At 38.7% G+C, this 19,204-nt stretch overlaps 1 protein-coding gene across 1 annotated transcript in view; it reads right to left on the reverse strand.

The window, feature by feature from the left end:
- LOC130040161 (ras-related protein Rap-1b-like) overlaps positions 1-5,142 on the reverse strand; it is a 55,896-nt gene extending 50,754 nt beyond the window's left edge. The window contains 1 exon segment of the mRNA XM_056132203.1: positions 5,032-5,142. Coding sequence (XP_055988178.1) covers positions 5,032-5,142 — 111 coding nt within the window.
- Between the last annotated feature and the right edge of the window lie 14,062 nt (positions 5,143-19,204).

Below are 19,204 nucleotides of genomic sequence, written 5' to 3' on the forward strand. Positions count from 1 at the left end.
AAGAGGGTTTGTAGGATAACACTGTTTTGTCCTTCTTGCATACCCTCAGGTGGTTTAGGTATTTTGGGTTGCTCCCATCACAGTGTTCTCATTCCTCTGTGTTTATTTGTAACTTCTTTCTTTGTGCTCTGTTGACTTGTAAATATTGTTTTTCTCTTCTCTCTAAGTCCTTTGCATAGATTATTCAGAGCAATGTTTATTTTGTATGGACACAAGAAGACATAATTTTGTAATATGATTCTCAGTGATATTTCCCTCCTGGGCATCTGTTCTCTCACCTAAGTCTCAGCTGCCTTTACTTCCTACTGCCCCCAAAAGCAGGGTCCAGATGAGGAACTGGATGGAACCAGGGCAAGCGGTAAGCTATGTGCTACCCTGGCATTGAGATGGGCCTAGCCAAAGCACCATAATGCTTAACTATAAGTTAAGAGCTTGGTCATGGACAAGGTTTGGGGCAGCAGACACACCTCTGTACAAACTACTTTCTCTACTTAGAAGTTTCGTGACAAAATCTGCAAATGATTTCATCTGTTTGGGTCTTGGTTTTCCTATATTTAAAATCAGAATGAAAATTTAGTCTTCAAAATTTAATTTAGGGTATTAAATGATAGAAAATACATAGAATCGCAAGCTCAGTACTTGGTCTAAAGTAAAGACGAAAACAAAATGATGGCTTGAGGAACCGATTGGGATGGGAGATATGTGTAGAAAGTAGATAAAGGACCAAACATGATAATCTCTCAGTGTCTGTATTGCAGACCATAATGCCCCAAAATAGAGAGAGAGAGTATGGGGAATGTTGTCTGCCTTGGAGGCAGGAGGAGGGTGGGAAAGGAGGGGTATACCAGGGATATTGGTGGTGGGGAATGTGCACTGGTGGAGGGATGGGTGTTTGATCATTCTGTGATTGTAACCCAAACATGAAAGCTTGTAACTATCTCATGGTGATTCAATAAAATTAAAAAAAATAAATGAAAGAAAAAGTGATGTTCCTTTTCAGCTCTTATGAATTTTTTAAGGGTTAGACCATGTGTGGTGGTTGGCAGTAATAAAGACTCTCAGATGTTAACTTTGCAACCTACTTGCATGGTTAGACAGCTGATAGGACTTTCATGGGGGATGAGAATTGCTGTCCCAGAAAATAACTAAGGCATTTTCACAACAAACTCACATCATGTTTATTAAGTGCTATAGGCACAGAAAAGGAAGAAAAAAAAACTTAGAAGTGTTCCAATCTGACAAGAAGATGGAAATAGCTTTCCTTTTTGCATTCCAACTCTTGTGATCCCTACTTAATTCTGCAGAGGAGCTATCACTGGTTTCTCCCCACTTGTTCTTTTCTTCCTAAGTGAGAAAACAGACTCAGAGAGGATTTGTACCCTGCTTCAAGTCAAGACATCCAAAAGTAGCAATCAGGATTCCAACTCTGGCCTGGATCTGATATCCAAGCTCCAGTTACCAGGATTTTTCCTTTGGGGCTAACAAGTGTCTGCTATGCATGAGACTCCAACAAGAAAACTAGAGAGATTTCATCCATTTTAGGAAGGGAATCTTTCTTCTTTTCTACTCCCTCTTCCCAACTCTTTGGCTGGCTTTGTAATTCTCATGAAATCAGACTGTCTGGTTTCAGTGTTTCTCAAATGTCTGGGGAGAGTACTACTCATGGCATGAGATTGTGAGAAAGTTATTCTCTTTTTAATTTTCTTTCTGTCCTGGAGAGATTTTCGGTTTTGTTTTCCTCCTTTCCAACATATGCTTTAGTCTTTCTAAAGGGGGAGAGAGAGGGTTCAGGAACAGAGTATTGGGTGAGCAATGCTAATTATCTGAAATCTAAAATTATCTTTATATTTGTACAATATTTTCTATTTAAGCTAACTTAACCTGGTTTTATACTTATGGCAATGGCATAGTTTCCTTGCCATAGTTAATTAAAATAAAAGTAACTCAATTAAACACTCTATAAATGATGCTACCTGTGGTGCAGAGAACTGTTAAAATTATAATGATATGTCTGAAGTGTTCATGCCATTGGTTCATCTGACCCACAGAATGGGCTTGGAGGGCAACTCCTTTGAACGCGTTTGTTTGAGGATGCTCTGGGATTTAATCCTCCGGACCTTACTCAGAGTGATTCTAGTTTTATTTTACTGATGTTCTTTACCTTCTGTGTGGCTTTCAGAATATAAGGACGACATGGACCTAATTTTTTCCACAATGAGCATTTATGAATATCATGTGGTTAATTGTCAAATTATTTTTTAGTACTTATGCAAGACTAGTTAGGAAACTTATTTCCCAGAGAAATGGTACAAGTGGTAGATCACATATTCAGCTTCTAGGCATCACTAGGTGTGGCCCTTGTGGCCCCCAAGCAACAGAGACCTGGCTGTTATAAAAGCAGAAGAAAATGTGGTAATATATTTTTTGTCTCTAGGAATCTGAAGCTCAAATGATGTGATATTATCACTGCCTTATGAAGCTGGGGTGGGTGCCCTTCTTCTCAATGGTAAGATGCAAGTACCATAAGCTTTTCAGACCACATGTTTTCTGTCACATGTCTCAGCTCAAATATAACAGTTCAGGAGGATCCATAAACAACATGTAAATGAGCATGGAGAGTCCCAGTAAGTCCATATTTTTCAAAATATGCAATGGGTTGAATTTGGTGCGTGGACCAAATGTACTGATTCCTGATTCCGAATATATTTATCTTTCTGTATTTCCCCCATTTCTGCATACATATAGATACATACAGCCAGTGGTTTTTACACAGGACGCAAGAAATCCTAGTGGTTAATGAAAGCTTGGACTGGGACTTGGTGCTCTCTACCCTATGTTTTCTGAGACATAAAATGATTAAAAAATAGACACGTTTTAGGATTCATCAAAGAATCAAACAAGAGAGGCGAAATGTACTCACAATATGGTAAGTAGTCAATACATTTCATATTTCCAGGCCAGAGGGATAGTATAGCTGTAATGTGTTTGCTCTGCATGCTGTAGACCCAGGTTTGAGCTCTGGTACTACACTTGGTCTCCTTAACTTCTCAAAGAGAGATTTCTGAGCAAAAAACTAACTGTGAGCACTGAGCACAGCTGCGTATAGCCCCAAAGCTAAAAAAAAGTTTTAATATTTCAACTTCAATTACTTTCATATTCTCTCAACATAATACTAAACTAGAATGATTGGCTCTCCTTCCTTTGGAAAGTCTTTGCAGAAGAATTTCTTCCACCGCCCCGCCCCCGTCCAAGAAATCATGTTGTGTAGATGTAATTTCCCCAGGTGCAGTATGTGACTTATGTGACTCTGATTCTGGCCTTCTGAGTTCCTTTGAGTTTTGGGTGTGGAGAAAATCAAGTAACTTCTTCCAGGAATTTGTGGAAAAGAATTTCTAGGCAGACTGCCTAAAAGCTACACTATATTCTTAGAAAGCAGCTGTTGTATCTGTTAAGAGTTGACTATGTGAGACCATTGGCAAGAGCTGTTTTGTGAGTCCTAACCCTGAGACTTAGGACTTCAAAGGCTATGACTGACAGCACCATTCACCATCTATACAGACCAATCACACTATCGAAATAATCCTAGGAGGTTGCTGTGTTTCTGAGATTTTATCATCGTTTTGACAGACCTGCCTGCATCCTGCAGACTTGGCCCTCTCATATCTCCCCAATCCAAGACCAAAAACAGCAGAAAGATTAGAAGAAGAGAGGACTTCAGGTCATGACTGAAGTTTTCTTCTATAGTTCTGCCCAAAGGACCCTCTATTAGCCAAGCTAAGTTCTATTCCCACCCTGCTCTGCTGTTGCAAGACATCCAGCAAGCTTATTCTCTTGGTGTCACTGAAAGATAGAGCTTTCGTGGCCTTTGACAAGGTCTTAATTTTATTCCTTTGTTTTCTGTAGGAGAATTCTGGAGCACTAGAAATGTGTGGTGCTTGTCTAAAATCTGTGCAGTATCAATAAAGTCACATTTTCTGAAATTCTTATTTGGAACTATGTTCAGAGTAAGATATTTGACCTTTTGCTTGTCTCCTAAGACTTAAGCATGGGACATTTCATTTCATTTCATCATCCTGTTATTCGTCGATTGCCTCGAGCAGGCCCCAGTAACGTCTCTTTCATCCTAGCCCTGAGATTATATTCAAGGCTATTTAGGAGAATGAGACCCATCATTGTTACTGGTATTTGGCATATTTGGTATGCCACGGGGAGTTTGCCAGACTCTGCCCTGTGGGCAGGCTACATTCGATAGCCTGCAAGTTTGTCCAAAGTAGGAATAAGACAATAAGATGTCATAAAAAAAAAATTCTGTTAAGATGTCGCGCGGCCGCAAATGCGGCCGCGCGGTTCTGGGATCTAGATTTTATAGTCTCTGAGTCTTGGCCGCTGATGGGATTACACGGCGCCAGGGGGCCAGGTGGTGGGTGTGACCCCCGCCTACTGGAATTTGGAGGATCTGGGTGAAAGATGCTCGACTCCAATTCGAGTAGGCTTGGAGGTCTCGGCCCCGGAACCCGCGTGGCTTTGTCCCTCTGCCAGTACCTTCATGTGTGCGGAGAGTGGTCTCAGCATGGTGGTGGCTGGTCCTGGAGGTCTTCGGCTGCCGTAGCCCTGGTCGGGGCGGGGAGGAAAGCTCAACCCGCTCCCCTCCAAGGGACTCCGGGAAGGAACACCCAGGCGCGGGGGCAGAGACATGGGACAATGTAGAAGAAATGTTTTTTCCTCCTTTATAACTCAAATTGTCAATTAGTCCTTATATGTCACTATCCTAATAAATATATTTATAAAAATGCACGTATTCACATAGATGTATAGTTTACTTTCTCATTAAGTTATTATTTACCTATTTCATATATGTTGAGTGCCTGCTATATTTCAAGTGTTATAATAATGATTCTGCAGTGTTTGTATAATTGCATGTATCTGTGCATTTTTTATGTGTAGGGAAGGTGTGGAATCATAAGAAGCAATTTAGTTTTGGGCCTCAGGAATTTATGGCTTCTCAGGTTCAGAAATTGGGGAAGGACTTACCTGGATAGATCGTTTGTGGTCTCCCACTGGATTATAGTCAGTTGTTGGCTGGTACTTCATTCTTCTGTAGTCTAAAAAAGGACTGTAGGACATCCAAGTCGGTCCTTTCATGAGGCTAGCAAATTGGTGCTGGCTGTTGGCCAGGGGACACAGTACGTTACTATAGGATGCTTAGATGTCCTCATAGCATGGTAGCTGTCTTTCCCCAGAGTAAGCAGTTCATTTACCCAAGTCAGAAATTACAATATTTTTTGATGTTTCCTAAGGAGCCATACATCTCTTCAGCTGCTATATTTTATTGGGCCTGCCATGAATCAATGTGAACTGACTATATAGGAGCATAACTTCTTTTAAGTTAGAATCATTGGGGGCCATCTTGTAGAGCGATTTCCATGTATTTTAAGTTGGAAACATAGGTGGTTATAATTATTTATTAGAAACAAATGAAGAGGAGTAGCGTTTAAGGGAGCAAAGATATAAAGCACTTATATAAAGCATCTGATTGGGAGACAGTGATAATTGCAAAACTGTGAAAGATTTTTTTTTTGAGGAAGTAGTATAAAGCATAAGCATGATGGTAAAGGATTGAAGGGAACATGTGGGCAGTGTTTCAAGCAGAGAGAAAATTCTTTGGATTGCAACCTGAATGTTATTTCCTTTAAAACTTTAGCCCTAAGAGATACAATACGAGAAAGATCTGTGTTTAAAATAAGTTGGGAAAATTCAATATATTTTCATTCTTGTTAAAGATCTACTCATTGGACACTGTTCTCACTGAAACCCTGAGGTGTTGATAAATTTATTACTAAAGAGATCTCTTAATAGCTTATCCCTATTAACATGGGAAAATTTAATGTTTTATGGAACAAGTTTTGAGAAAAGCAGTAGTAGAGAAGCAAATCTGTGCTTTGGGTTTCCACCATGTACCTCAAAGCAATTTACAAAGCAGAAGAAGAAACTGTCTTTGTGTCTTCAATTTTTCTTATCTGAAAAGTACAGAACAGAGAATTAATTCACATAACTGCTATATTAGTGAACCTTCTTTTGATTACAGGAAACAAATGTATGATTAAAATATACTTAAGGAAATAAAATAGTAAGTTTGGCCAGATAGTACAGTGAGTGAAGTGCTTGAAGCCAAACTGAGTTCAATCCCTGATAAATGGTCCCTCTGCACACTGCCAGGAGTGATACCTGAGTGTAGACCCAGGAGTGTGACCTTAGCACTGCCAGGTTTGTTCCCAAAACAAAACAAAAAATGTAAATAAAAGACAAGAAAGTTTAGGCACATAATGAAAAAAGGCAAGAGTAATTGTTGGTGCTCAATTGGATCTAGGTAATTAAGCTAGATAGATCATTGGCAGTCTATGTTGATTTTTCTCAGCCAGGGTCTTTCTTTTTTGATGGCTATTAACGTCCTAAAAATACTTCAACATACCTTATATCAGTTTGGTGACCATAGAGAAAGATGATGGCTGATTGTTTCAGCAAGAAGATAGCAGTGGACATTGATTGGTTTGACATAACTCATGTACAAAGCATGTAAAACGTGATACATTTGTTTGAGCTGGAGAAATAATCAACTTTTAGAATTAAGGGGTTGGGCACAGTCATTCTAAACCATATGTATTTAGACAGAAGTTCTAAATAGGAAGTTCAGTAGTCTTCAAATTGTAGAGAGGGATTTTTGGAAAAAAGGGCCCCAGTTAAATACAATCAAGAGGTTTCCATTGCCAGTCCCATTTGTAAGTGATCAGTTTCTTGGCTATATACAGAGAACTTAGAGATATTAAGGGACCAATTAATTAGTCCCCTAAAGTGTATGGAATCACAGATACAAAAGAGCAACCCAAGGTGGGTCACTAGCTGATGACTTTATACACCCACCTTCCAAATTAAGAGCTCCAACTCACACCTCAGAGAAGCTACATATTTTTACCCCATTCGCATATAGACAAAATGGCGAGGAGCTTTTGTTTGTATTATTTTGGGGTCACACCTAGCTGTGCTAAGGATCTACTCCTACTTTAATGCTTGGGGTAATTGTCTGGTGGTAATCAGGGGATCATGCATTCCTGGTGTCCCCTGTGTGTAAAGCCTTTTGAGTCTCCTTCCCAGCCCCAACAAGGAACATTTTTTTTTTCCGTGCCAAAGGTCTCTAATAACCATAATGAAGTATTCATATAAAGACTGTGCCAAGGGAATAGAGAAGGAGGCGATTTATTAATTCAAAACTAGTGACTTTCAACTCATTTTAGGTATCAGAATTATCTGAGAATATTAAGAAATACAATACCAATATTCTATCCCCAAATATTTCTATTTAACTGGCCTGGACATGGATATTTTAAAATGTCACCAGGTCTGTTTTGAAGCACAGCCAAAAGAGAAAAATCACTGCTCTATACACTCTCAGCTGCTTCTGGATAGCTTTGCTTATCAGGAACTTCCTACACTGAGCACAATTCCTGATCTATAGTGAATACTCAAGAATTGCTCGAGGTAAAGGTAAAGGCCCTCCCGTTGTTCATCGATTTGCTCGAGCGGGCCCAGTAACGTCTCTATCATAAGACTTGTTGTTACTGTGTTTGGCATATCGAATACGTCACGGGGAGCTTGCCAGGCTCTGCCGTGCGGGCGAGATACTCTCGGCAGCTATCGCTCCAACCCAAGAATTTGTCTGTTTTTTTTTTTTTAAAGAAACAAATGAGGTACTTAAAAACAACAACCAGTGACATACATTGGCTATCTCCCTGTATATCCTGAAAATCAATGGGAAATTTCCTTGGAAAGGAAAAATATACCGGCAAAGTGCTGTGTGTGTAGGAGTCTTAGCACTCCACTGCAGAAGGATTTTCCTTTCCACCACTTAACTAATAGGGCATTCAATCAGAGCACACAGATGATTTGCCTTAGGGCCTTAGAGAGGAATAATGATAGGTTTCTGGGGTCTATGATGCAATTACAAGTAAGCTGATGGAAAGAGATTAAGACTGCAATTTGGAAACATAAAAGGTTAATATGGACTAGATGTTTTGAACCTGAAATTGATTTTTGGGACAGCAGACCAGTGCTAGATACACAGCGCCTCTAATGCAGAGGTGAAGCTGGTATAGCTGGTGCTGAGTTCCTATTTATTACTCCTACTCCAGCTGTTCCTTAGGAGCATCTGGCAAAATGCAGGTTATTCCAGTCCTTGTGGATTTGACAGATTTGACAGACTGATGCATAAATAGCCCTGATTTTATGAGCTGAGTGGGTGTAGAGTTGTAATGACTGTAGGTCCCAGACCCAGTGGCCACAGAAAAGACCGAAAGAAAGATGATTCCATAAGCCCTCTTTGTTGAGCCATTTAGATCCTGGGGGTTTTACTATATTTTCCATAAAATTTCCATTATCAGATATAATAACCTCTTAGAGGATAGGTTCAGGACCACAAAGTAAGCCAAACAATGTCTTATTCCAGCTTCCATAGGATGCCCCCACACCGATTTAAGAACAACCATTCCAACAGCATACTATTAGGATAATTATTCCTGCTGGGTGGCAAGGCAGATTTATAATCTGTGTCTAAAATAACAATAGGTTAATTCCAGACACTGAAAGTTTAAGATGATTTGCTAAGGATTTCTTTTAGTCAATGACTTGGTATAGTTGTATTTATATCTTAGTATGTTATTTTAAAGGTTGTTCTCAAAAAACACACAGAGAGAAGGAAATATAGTGGTTCTTCAATGCCTTGGTCCAGAAGTTCCACAGAGAACTTTTGATTTAACCACTCACCTTGCATGCCAATAAACCCTTGATAGAACTTAATACTATCCTTTGCAGACATAACTTATGGTATAATTCTCCCCTTGGATTCCTTAGCCTACCTCTAATGCTTCTGTTATCTTGGTTGAAAAGTTGGGGAATCTCTGTGAATAGGACCCTCTGGAGTGGTGCACCTTATATGACCATACATGGTAGTGTCAATATGCTTCACCTTTTATAATTTGTATCTCACTTTTTTCCACCAATAAAAACTTTCTTGCACATGAAAAAATGCCCTACATCACTAATCATCAGGGAAATGCAAATCAAAATAACAATAAGATATCATCTCACACCAGAGACTGGCACACATCAGAAAGAACAAGAATAACCAGTGCTGGTGTGAATGCAGGGAGAAAGAAATTGCCTTTCATTGTTGGTGTGAATGCTGACTGGTCCAGCCATTTTAGAAAGCAATATGGGCATTCCTTCAAAAACTAGAAGCTGAGCTTCCATATAACCCCGCAATACTACTTCTGGGAATATATCCTGAGGGTGCAAAAAAGCACAGTAGAAATGACATCTGCACCTGTATGTTCATTGCAGCACTGTTCACAATAGCCAGAATCTGGAAACAACCCAAGTATCCAAGAACAGATGACTGATTAAAGAAAATTTTGTACATCTACACAATGAAACACTATGCAGCTATTAGGAAAGATGAAGTCATGAAATTTACTTATAAGTGAATTGAGTCAGAAAGAGAGGGACAGATATAGAATGTCAGCACTCATTTGGGGAATATATGGTATATAAAATAACATAATATGATACTGACACCCAAGGGCAGTAGAGACAAAGGCCAGGATCGCTATATCATTTGGAAGTCTGCCTCATGAGCTGGGGGAGAAGGAAGCTGGCATAGATCACTAAGTCAATGATGGTTGGAGGGATCGATTGGGAAGGGAGATGTGAAGTGCTGAAAGTGGATAAAGGATCAAACATGTTAGCCTCTCAGTATCTATATTGCAAACCATAATGCCCAAAAGTAGAGAGAGAGAGTATGGGGGAAATTGTCTGCCATGGAGGCTGGGGGAGGGTTGAGATGGGGGAGGGATGCTGAGGACATGGGTGGTGGAAAACATGGACAGCTGGAGGGATGGACGTTCTATCATTGTATGACTGAAACTCAAATATGAAAGCTTTGTAACTATATCTCATGGTGATTCAGTAAAAATTTTAAAAAAGTATAATTTCATAAATAAAAAAGAAAAACTTTCTTAATTCTGAGGACAGGATTTTTCTTTGCCATGCTTCTGAGGATTGTGATCTCTGTATCCTCCTGTGGCTTTATTTGTGCCTGTCATCCCTGACTTAAGCCAGTTGACTCATTTTTGAGTTAACCATTCATTTAGTCTCAGGCTTTACCAACCACAGTAAATTTTTTTTTAATTTATTTTTTATTTTTAGTGAAACACCATGAGGTACAGTTGTAGATTTACAATTTTTTGTGCTTGGGTTTCGATTATACAATGATCAAATACCCATCCCTCCACCAGTGCCTGTTTTCCACCACCATGGATAATATCCCTCCCACCCCCATCCCTCCCATCTCACCCTGCCTCTGTGGCAGGGCAATCCCTTGTGTTCTCTCTCTCCTTTAGAGTGTTGTGGTCTGCAAAAGAGGCTTTGAGTGGCAAACATGTTCAGTCCATAGTCTACTTTCAACATGCATCTCCCCTCCTGGGAGGATCCTCCAAACACCCTTTATTTGGTGCTCCCTTCTCTAACTGAGCTGCCCTTTCCCCTAGAATGTCTGGCTGACCTCTAAGCTATGGACTAATCCTCCTGGTGTTGATCTCAGCTATTCTTGGGTATTAATCTCATATTTTGTTTCTTTATATTCCCCAGATGAATGCAATCTTTTTATGTCTATCCCTCTCTTTCTGACTCATTTCGCTTAGCATGATACTTTCCATGTTGTACCACTTGTATATAAATTTCATGACTTCATCTTTTCTAACAGCTACATAGTACTCCATTGTGTAGATGTACCAAAGTTTCTTTAACCAGTCATCTGTTCTTGGGCATTCAGGTTTCTTCCAGGTTCTGGCTATTGTAAAGAGTGCTGCAATGAACAAACAAGTGCAGATATCACTTCGACTATACATTTTTGCCTCTCTGGGATATATTCCCAGGAGTGGTATTGCTGGGTCAAATGGGAGCTCAATTTCTAATTTTTTGAGAATCGTCCATACTGTTTTCCAGAAAGGCTGAACCAGTCGACATTCCCACCAACAGTGAAACAGTGTCCCTTTCTCGCCACATCCACGCCAGCATCGGTTGCTTTTGTTCTTTTGGATGAACCACAGTAAATTTTTAAAAAATATTTTAATAGTGAGACATCATGAGGTACAGTTGCAGACTTACACATTTTTGTGTTTGTGTTTCAATTATACAATGATCAAATACCCATCCCTCCACCGGTGCCCGTTTCCCACCACCATGGATCCCAGTATCCTTCACATCCCCCATCTCCCCATCCCACCCTGCCTCTGTGGCAGGGCCAACCACAGTAATTTATTTTCTTTATTTTGGAGGGTGGAGTTGAGGTACATCCAGTGATTTTTGGGGTCCATTCCTGGCTGTGTGCTCAGAGATCACTCCTGGAGGTTCTTAAGAGCCATATGCATTGTCTGGGACCAAACCAGAATCAGCTACATGCAATGCAAGTGCCTTAACAACTGTACGCATCTCCACCCCTTCAGTTGCACTGCTTTAAAGAACTGCTTTTTAATATCTGTTTTAAGGTGAATTTCCTGAGGATAGGGCCATGCCATTCTTTTTAGCTACACATTTTATCTGCCAAGCTCACTACCTGACTCAAAAATAATCTAAATTCTAATATTTAGATCTTTTACTATGGGAGCTGCTCAATCCTGATTATTCATTAGTTTGTAGTAATTGTCTGAAAGCATGACAGAAAAAAAGGTCAAAATTAAAGAAATTGGAAGTCATGTATGTTACTTTTGTAACATATTATGTTACTGTGAAACTGTTGAAACCAAGTCTCCTGGAATACTCTAGGGGCAGGAATATATAGAAAGTAATTTTTACATCGAGAATTTATTACTACTCTTTTCCACATCTTCAGTGCTGTAAGGTTTAGTGATGTGAATAGGTTACAAAGACTTCTAAGTTACTGCGAACTTAACTGTTTAATCATATCTATGTCATCTACTATTTCATGATTCTTTCAGAGATGTCATTTAAAGTGAAGAGTTTTCATTGAGTTTAAAGATATTCTTCACAGTAAGGTTGAAGAAGTGATTATGAAACATATTAGAGTGTCTGATAAAATATACTAGTGAATATTCTATTTCTCTATGTGATGATTATGTCTCCCACTAAATGTTATTTCTCTCTGCTTCATTTATTTGCTGTAAATTTTCACGGGCTCTATTATCTGAGATCAACCACTATCAATGTAAGTTTGAACAAGATCTCTTCTGATCTCTTTATCAGTTTTTATATCTGTGAAATAGGAATAGTAATGATGCTTCCCTTTGAGGGTTATAGTGCAGATTCAATGTGACAAAATGGGTGCCTGAAATACAAAAAACAATTTGCAAGTGTTATTAATGCTAACATTATGTAATATTATTTCTCAGGTATTAAGGGCAGAGTATTTGATGTTTCAGAGTTTACACATGGACCAAAATGATGTGTTTAAGAATATAATTAAATGGACATAAAAGTGAGAATTTATAATTGTCAAGCCACATGCTCAAATTATCTACTTAAAGTTTTAATATGATACTATTCTGGAAAATTTTCTGTACGTTTAAGATGGTAAAAGGAATGTTCATCAATATTGGTTAGGGTAAGATTAGGGAAGTCATGTATACTGAGTTGAATCTGAATCATAAGTTTAGGGTTGATCATAGGTCAAGGTCAGAACCTTGGAGAGCTCTGAGAAGATGCAAGGAAGTCCATTAGATACAGCAGGGCCAATCTCTGTAATGGCCATGTGGGAATGGGAACGGTTTTACACTTTTTTTGTTTTTGCTTTTACATTAATTTCTGAGCTTCTACTGGAGATTGAAGAAAAACAAATACTATACTATAGTATAGTATAGTATAAAACATGCTTTTCTTTTGCCTTGGAGATGCTGTGAAAATGACCTACCCATGATCTAGAACATATTATTTTTGAGGTCTCAGGAGAAATTTTCTTTGGAGTTAAGCTAAGCAAAACTTCTATGTTTCTTTGTTTTACAGATGATAGCAAGTGTAAACTGTGTGTTTTCTCTAAATGTGTCTTACCTAGGGAACTCCAAACACACCTATCCTATATTATCTACAGTGAAGAATTGAGTCTTTATGACAATATTGTTTGTGTTCTTTTTCCCTCCTAGATATATTTATCACTTTATTTCTTGTAATCCATTACTTTTACTATTTATGTTTTCTTAAGCTCTGTTTTTAAATTTTTAATTTAACAATTTTGATATATTTTGTATTTATATCCTCAAGGTAAAGGCCCTCCCGTTGATCGTCGATTTGCTCGAGCGGGCCCAGTAACGTCTCCATTGGAGACTTTGTTGTTACTGTGTCTGGCATATCCAATACTCTTGGTAGCTTGCCGGGCTCTCCGAGAGGGGTGGAGGAATCGAACTCGGGTTGGCCATGTTGGCTGCATGTGTAAGGCAAACGCCCTACCCGCTGTGCTATCGCTCCAATTTATGCTCTAAAAAATAAATCAAAACATAGATGTTTAATACTCTTAAAATAGATTGAAAACCAATCTACCATGAGATTTAACATTTCACTACTGACTATCTATCTGAAGAAATAAAAAAACACTAAAATGAAGTGACATATACACATCTATGTTTATGACAGTATTATTAACCATAGTTAAGATATTAAAATAATCAACTCCTGCAACACAAAAGTAGATTAAAATATTATGAAGATAAAGATGCTTATAAACAATGGAATACTACCCTGCTATAATAAAAGATGGAATCTTGTCTGTTGTTACAACTGGGAGGTAAATCTAACTGAAACCAGTCAGAACAAGAAGGATAAGTCTTAGATGTTGTTACTTACATAAAGAGACAAAACAGGAAAGAGAGAAAGCAAATGAAAATAAACACTTGGATTCTGGTCATAGGACTGAAGTTACTAGATGGTTGGATGAGTGAAAGATTGCGGGAAGTCCAGTGAAGTGTGAAAAGGGACACTGACACTTTGAATGTGGTCATAGTATGGCAACAAACACTAGGATGGTTGTGAAATTGTATTTTCAACATTTTCAGTCTTATAAGTCAAGTTACTTCAATAAAACAAACAAATAAGCATCAAACAAATGCCCTTCCTAACAAGAGTAAATAGGTAGGGAATACAAGGAGTCTCAGGGCCTAGGAATAATATGTGTGGATGAACAGCAGCATCCACAGCATCAGGCAGGGTAAAACCATGACTGCAATTTTCCATGATAATTCTCCAGATTTCTTGATTAATTTCTAAGACTACAATGTTCTCACTTATAGAAACTACCTCTCTGATTTGAATTAGTTTCGATCTTTTTGTTTAAGTTTCCTGCTTAAACATAAAGATGTTGCCTTTGCCTTTCCATTAACATCTAGCCATTTAATTAATTTCCATTAACCATTTCTAGCTCCTGGGTCTTAAACTTATACTTAATATTGAACTTATATACTATACAACTGTTAGGAAAGATGAAGTCATAAAATTTGCTTATAAATTGATGGTCATGGAGAGTGTCATGCTAAGTAAAATGAGTTAGAAATAGAGGGACAGATATATATCTATATATAGATATATATCTATACTCACACATATCTATATATAGATATATATCTATATTTCACACTCATTTGTGAAATATAAAATAATATGAGACTGACACCTAAGGACAATAATATAATTTGAGACTAGTGCCAGAAAGATTGCTCCATAGTTGGAAGCCTGCCTCATGAGCTGGGGGAGAAGTCAGCTGGAATAGAGAAGGGATCATTAAGTCAATAATGGTTGGAGAGATTGCTTGGAATGGGAGATGTGTGCTGAAAGTAGGTAAAAGGAGCAAAAGTGATAGCCTCTCGGTGTCTATATTGCAAATCATAATGCCTGATAGTAGAGAGAGAGAGAGAATGGGAGAAATTGTCATAGAAGCAGGGGGAGGATGGGATGGTGGGCGGGATACTGGGAACATTGATGGTGGAAAATGTGTACTGGTGGAGGGATGGGTTTTCAATCATTGTATTACTGAAACTCAAACATGAAAGTGTTGTAACTGTATCTCATGGTGATTCAATAAAAGATACTGAATTTATGTTTATGTTTTGCCTTGCATGTGGCCGACCTGGCCAACTCGAGTTCAATTCCTCTGCCCCTCTTGGAGAGCCCAGGCAAGCTACCGAGAGTATCTCGCCCACACAGCAAAGCCTGGAAAGCTACCCGTGATGTATTTGATATGCCCAAAACAGTAACAATAAAGTCTCACAATGGAGACGTTACTGGGCCTGCTCGAGCAAATCAATGAACAACAGGAAGACAGCGCAGTGCAGTGGTACAGTCTGATTTCTATAATTGGCTCATGTAAATGATTATACTTCTGATATTTACTCCAAACATTTTAATACTTTTCTGTTCAAGATTATATTAATTTCTAGTCTCAGACTCTGTTCCTGGCCATATCACTTTTGGATACATGCTCAAATTAATTCCATGGTGTCTTGATGCCTACTTTAAAGAAGAAACTATGATGGATGGCTATTAAATTTAAAGGAATGCAGCTGGTAATCTTTAACTTGGGAATCCTTAACTTCTCCTCAAATAGTAAGGTTTTAAATACTGGAAGAGTGAAAATCAAGTAACACATGTAGCCTCAAGGTAGTATTATTGATAGCAACTACTCAATAAATATATATTTAAAGTGTAAGGGGCTGGAGTGATAGCACAGCGGGTAGGGCATTTGCCTTGCACGCAGCCAACATGGCTGACCCGAGTTCGATTCCTCTGCCCCTCTCGGAGAGCCTGGCAAGCTAGTGAGAGTATCTCGCCCGCACGGCAAAGCCTGGCAAGCTACCCGTGATGTATTTGATATGCCAAACACAGTAACAAGTCTCACAATGTTACTGGGCCCGCTCCAGCAAATCCATGAACAATGGGAGGACCGTGACCATGACCGTGAAAGTGTAAGAGTTTATGGTTTAGAATACTTACCACCCACTCCCCAATTTGGTCCACATGTATAGCTGGCATTTATAGTAACACCCTGGATGAGGATAACTGAGTCCCAAAGATATAAACTGATTTATCCACAGTCATCATAAGTAAGAAATAATGAATGCTTAGTTTATGAACAAACAGATTCTGTTTTCAAAGTCATTCTTCTAATATTGGTTACATATATGTGTTTGAAGAGATGGGAGAGAGCCATTTTGGGAAAAAAAAAACAGGCGATGTATTCATGGCTTTCTGAAAATGTAAGAAAATCTTTAAAATTTTGCTTGGCTTCTCAAGATTGGGTGCCACACAAATACCACACTAAAAGGTGGGGGGAAAGTCTGGATAGCCTGAAGTTGAGGAGGCTTTTTTATAGGAAAATATCTTGCTCTTCTTTAATTATGCCATTACTAAAAAAGGATAAGCATATATTATTACACTTTTACCTATTCTGGCAATTAAGATTGTAATCTGGATGACTACTAGAGCTTGTAATGAGATTATATCCTTCTAATAAAAGCATGATCCAGTGCAGTAATAAAGAACACTTCAGTTCTACTTAGTATTCTATTGATCTTAGGGGGAGGTACTAAAAGACATTAAAAGGCATCCTAAGTGAGAAAGATTTACACAAGAAGATTATAATATTGAAAATCCTTATAATTAAGTATACATAATTTGGGGGCATTTTTTCTAATTAATTTTTCTAGGTCTGAAAATCCTTTTTATTAATTATTTTTGTTATAATATTCCTTTAAGCAAACAATATAATTTTCAAACGTCCACAGAACCAGTGATCAAATAAATATTCCCTTTGATGCATTTAAAGGTGCTTGATAAATTCTCTAGGTACATTATGATGAAAGGTATCTTTGTTGAATTTTTGGGGAATTGAGAAGGCAAATGGTAATAAATTTATCTTAGACTTGCTCACGAGAAAAAAAGTCTTTTGTTTTGGTTTGGTTTGGTTTTTATTTTTATTTATTTATTTTAAATAATTTATTTACTTTTTTAAATTGAATATCTGTGAGATAGATCATTACACAACTGTTTGTGATTGGTTTTCAGCCATACAATGATCCAATAGCCATCCCTCCACAAATGTATATTTAGCACCACCAATGTACCCTGTTTTCCTCCCACCGTCCCCTCAGATCCCCTTCCACAGCTCCAGCTTGCCTCTTTTGGCAGGCACTTTTCTTCTTTCTCTTTCTCCTTTCTGGGAATTCTGGTTTGGAATACAGGTACTAAAAGGTCATTGTGTTTATCTAGGGCCTTCAGTATTTTTATCAGAAATGTAAGGCTGGAGTAGCTTTTGAACTGGGTGGCAGCTTTGGGGTGTGGACATGACTGCCGAGGTTTCCAGAAGCACAGGGAGATGGGGGAGGGAATCTCATCCAGATCCTGAGAAAGCCTGGAGATTTCAGTCACAAAAACCACATGCCCAGTATTTCAGCAGATTATATCTTGGTGATGTCTGTCCCAAAATGGTGGAGTCCAGCTGGGGGCAAGGTGATGTTTCTGGATTTTGGAAGCAAATGGCTGCTGGGGGATCTGCTTGGGGAACAACCAGGCTGACCTGTCTCCTCTGATTTACGCTGGTCTGTTCAGCCTTGCACGGCTCTGAAATTAACTGTGGCTTTTGATCTCTTTCAAGATTTATTTATGGACCTCGGAAGCAAGGCCGATACATGAACTTGTATAGCCGAGCTGGAGGTGGTTTGTGGGCAAGACACACACATACTTAACTTTTGGCCATTTAATTTCTTGGGAAACTTGGTCCTGAGTTGTTGGAGTCTGGCCATAGACACAGTGGCAATTTGGGGGTGTCAGGAAGACTGAAGATGCTATCAGGCTGCTGATGCACTCACCCCACAGGTATAGGTTGACCTGCTGGCAGCACTGCATGCCCTGGTTTTTGTTTTTAATGAGTAAATATTGGGGGATGCAACAAGTCTGAGGAGACCTATATAAAATGACTCTTTTAATGTCTTGAGATTTTTCTTTTTCTCTCCTTCTCTTTGATTTCTTGTTCATTTTCATCTGTCTCCCAGTCTTCTCTCTTCCCCACCACCGTCTGACCATTTTACCTACACTGTGCTGGCTGGTTCTGGTCACCCCACACTTATTTTCTGTGCATTGCCAAAGTTATTTTATACTAAAACAGAGAAAATTCTTATGATTTATCAAAAAATCTAATGAAAAACTTCTTTTTTCTGGCTTGGATTGCATATGTGCTTTATGGACATTCTCTGAGTTCTTGTAGATATGGGTCCCAAGTACTCTGCAAATAAAAAACCAAGCAAACAGAATTTGAGACTCTTCTTTTACGCAACAAATGATGTATGATTTACAGAAACAATATGCTTGCCTCCATGAATTCTTTCCAATCAAAACTCTTTATTTTCTTAAAGCTTTCTTATATTTTAAACTAGAATTATCATGTATATCTTTCCCATTGTCATATTTAATTTTTAATTCCTGAGTTTCCCTTATTCTACTTTTTATTCTCCTCATTCTATTCCCTCACATTACCTTCCTCTTAATTTCTGTTCTACTGTTTAAGTCAAGGACCTTACTACTCTTTGCTAGGATTATTGCAGAAGACCCCCAAATGGGTTTCTTTTCTAGTCAAAAATTACTCACTCGGTTTTACCCTTTTTTTTCTGCATGGCAATTCTGCAGAAGCACAGAGCATAGCATTTCCAACACAAAGGTGACCCCTTTGTATTTTATGTACAATGGATTCCATAAACAGTATTCTATACACCACATTCTTGCTACTCAGTGTGGACCTTCATGGTATGATGTTATTTTTTTTTTTATTAGTGAAACACCATGAGGTACAGTTGTAGATTTACAAATTTTTGTGCTTGGATCTCGGTCATACCACGATCAAATACCCATCCCTCCACCAGTGCCCATTTTCCACCACCAGGATAATATCCCTCCCCCTCCATCCTCCCATCCCCCCATCCCCCCCTGCCACTGTGGCAGGGCATTCCCTTTTGTTTTCTCTCTCCTCCTGGGTGTTGTGATCAGCCAAAGAGGCATTGAGTGGCGAACATGTTCAGTCCAGTCTACTTTCAACCTGCATCTCCCCTCCTGGGAGGATCCTCCAAACACCCTCCACTTGGTGTTCCCCTTTCTATCTGAATTGTCC

This window comes from Sorex fumeus, unplaced genomic scaffold, assembly GCF_029834395.1.
Source record: "Sorex fumeus unplaced genomic scaffold, SorFum_2.1 ptg000002l, whole genome shotgun sequence".
NCBI classification, from domain to species: Eukaryota; Metazoa; Chordata; class Mammalia; order Eulipotyphla; family Soricidae; genus Sorex; species Sorex fumeus.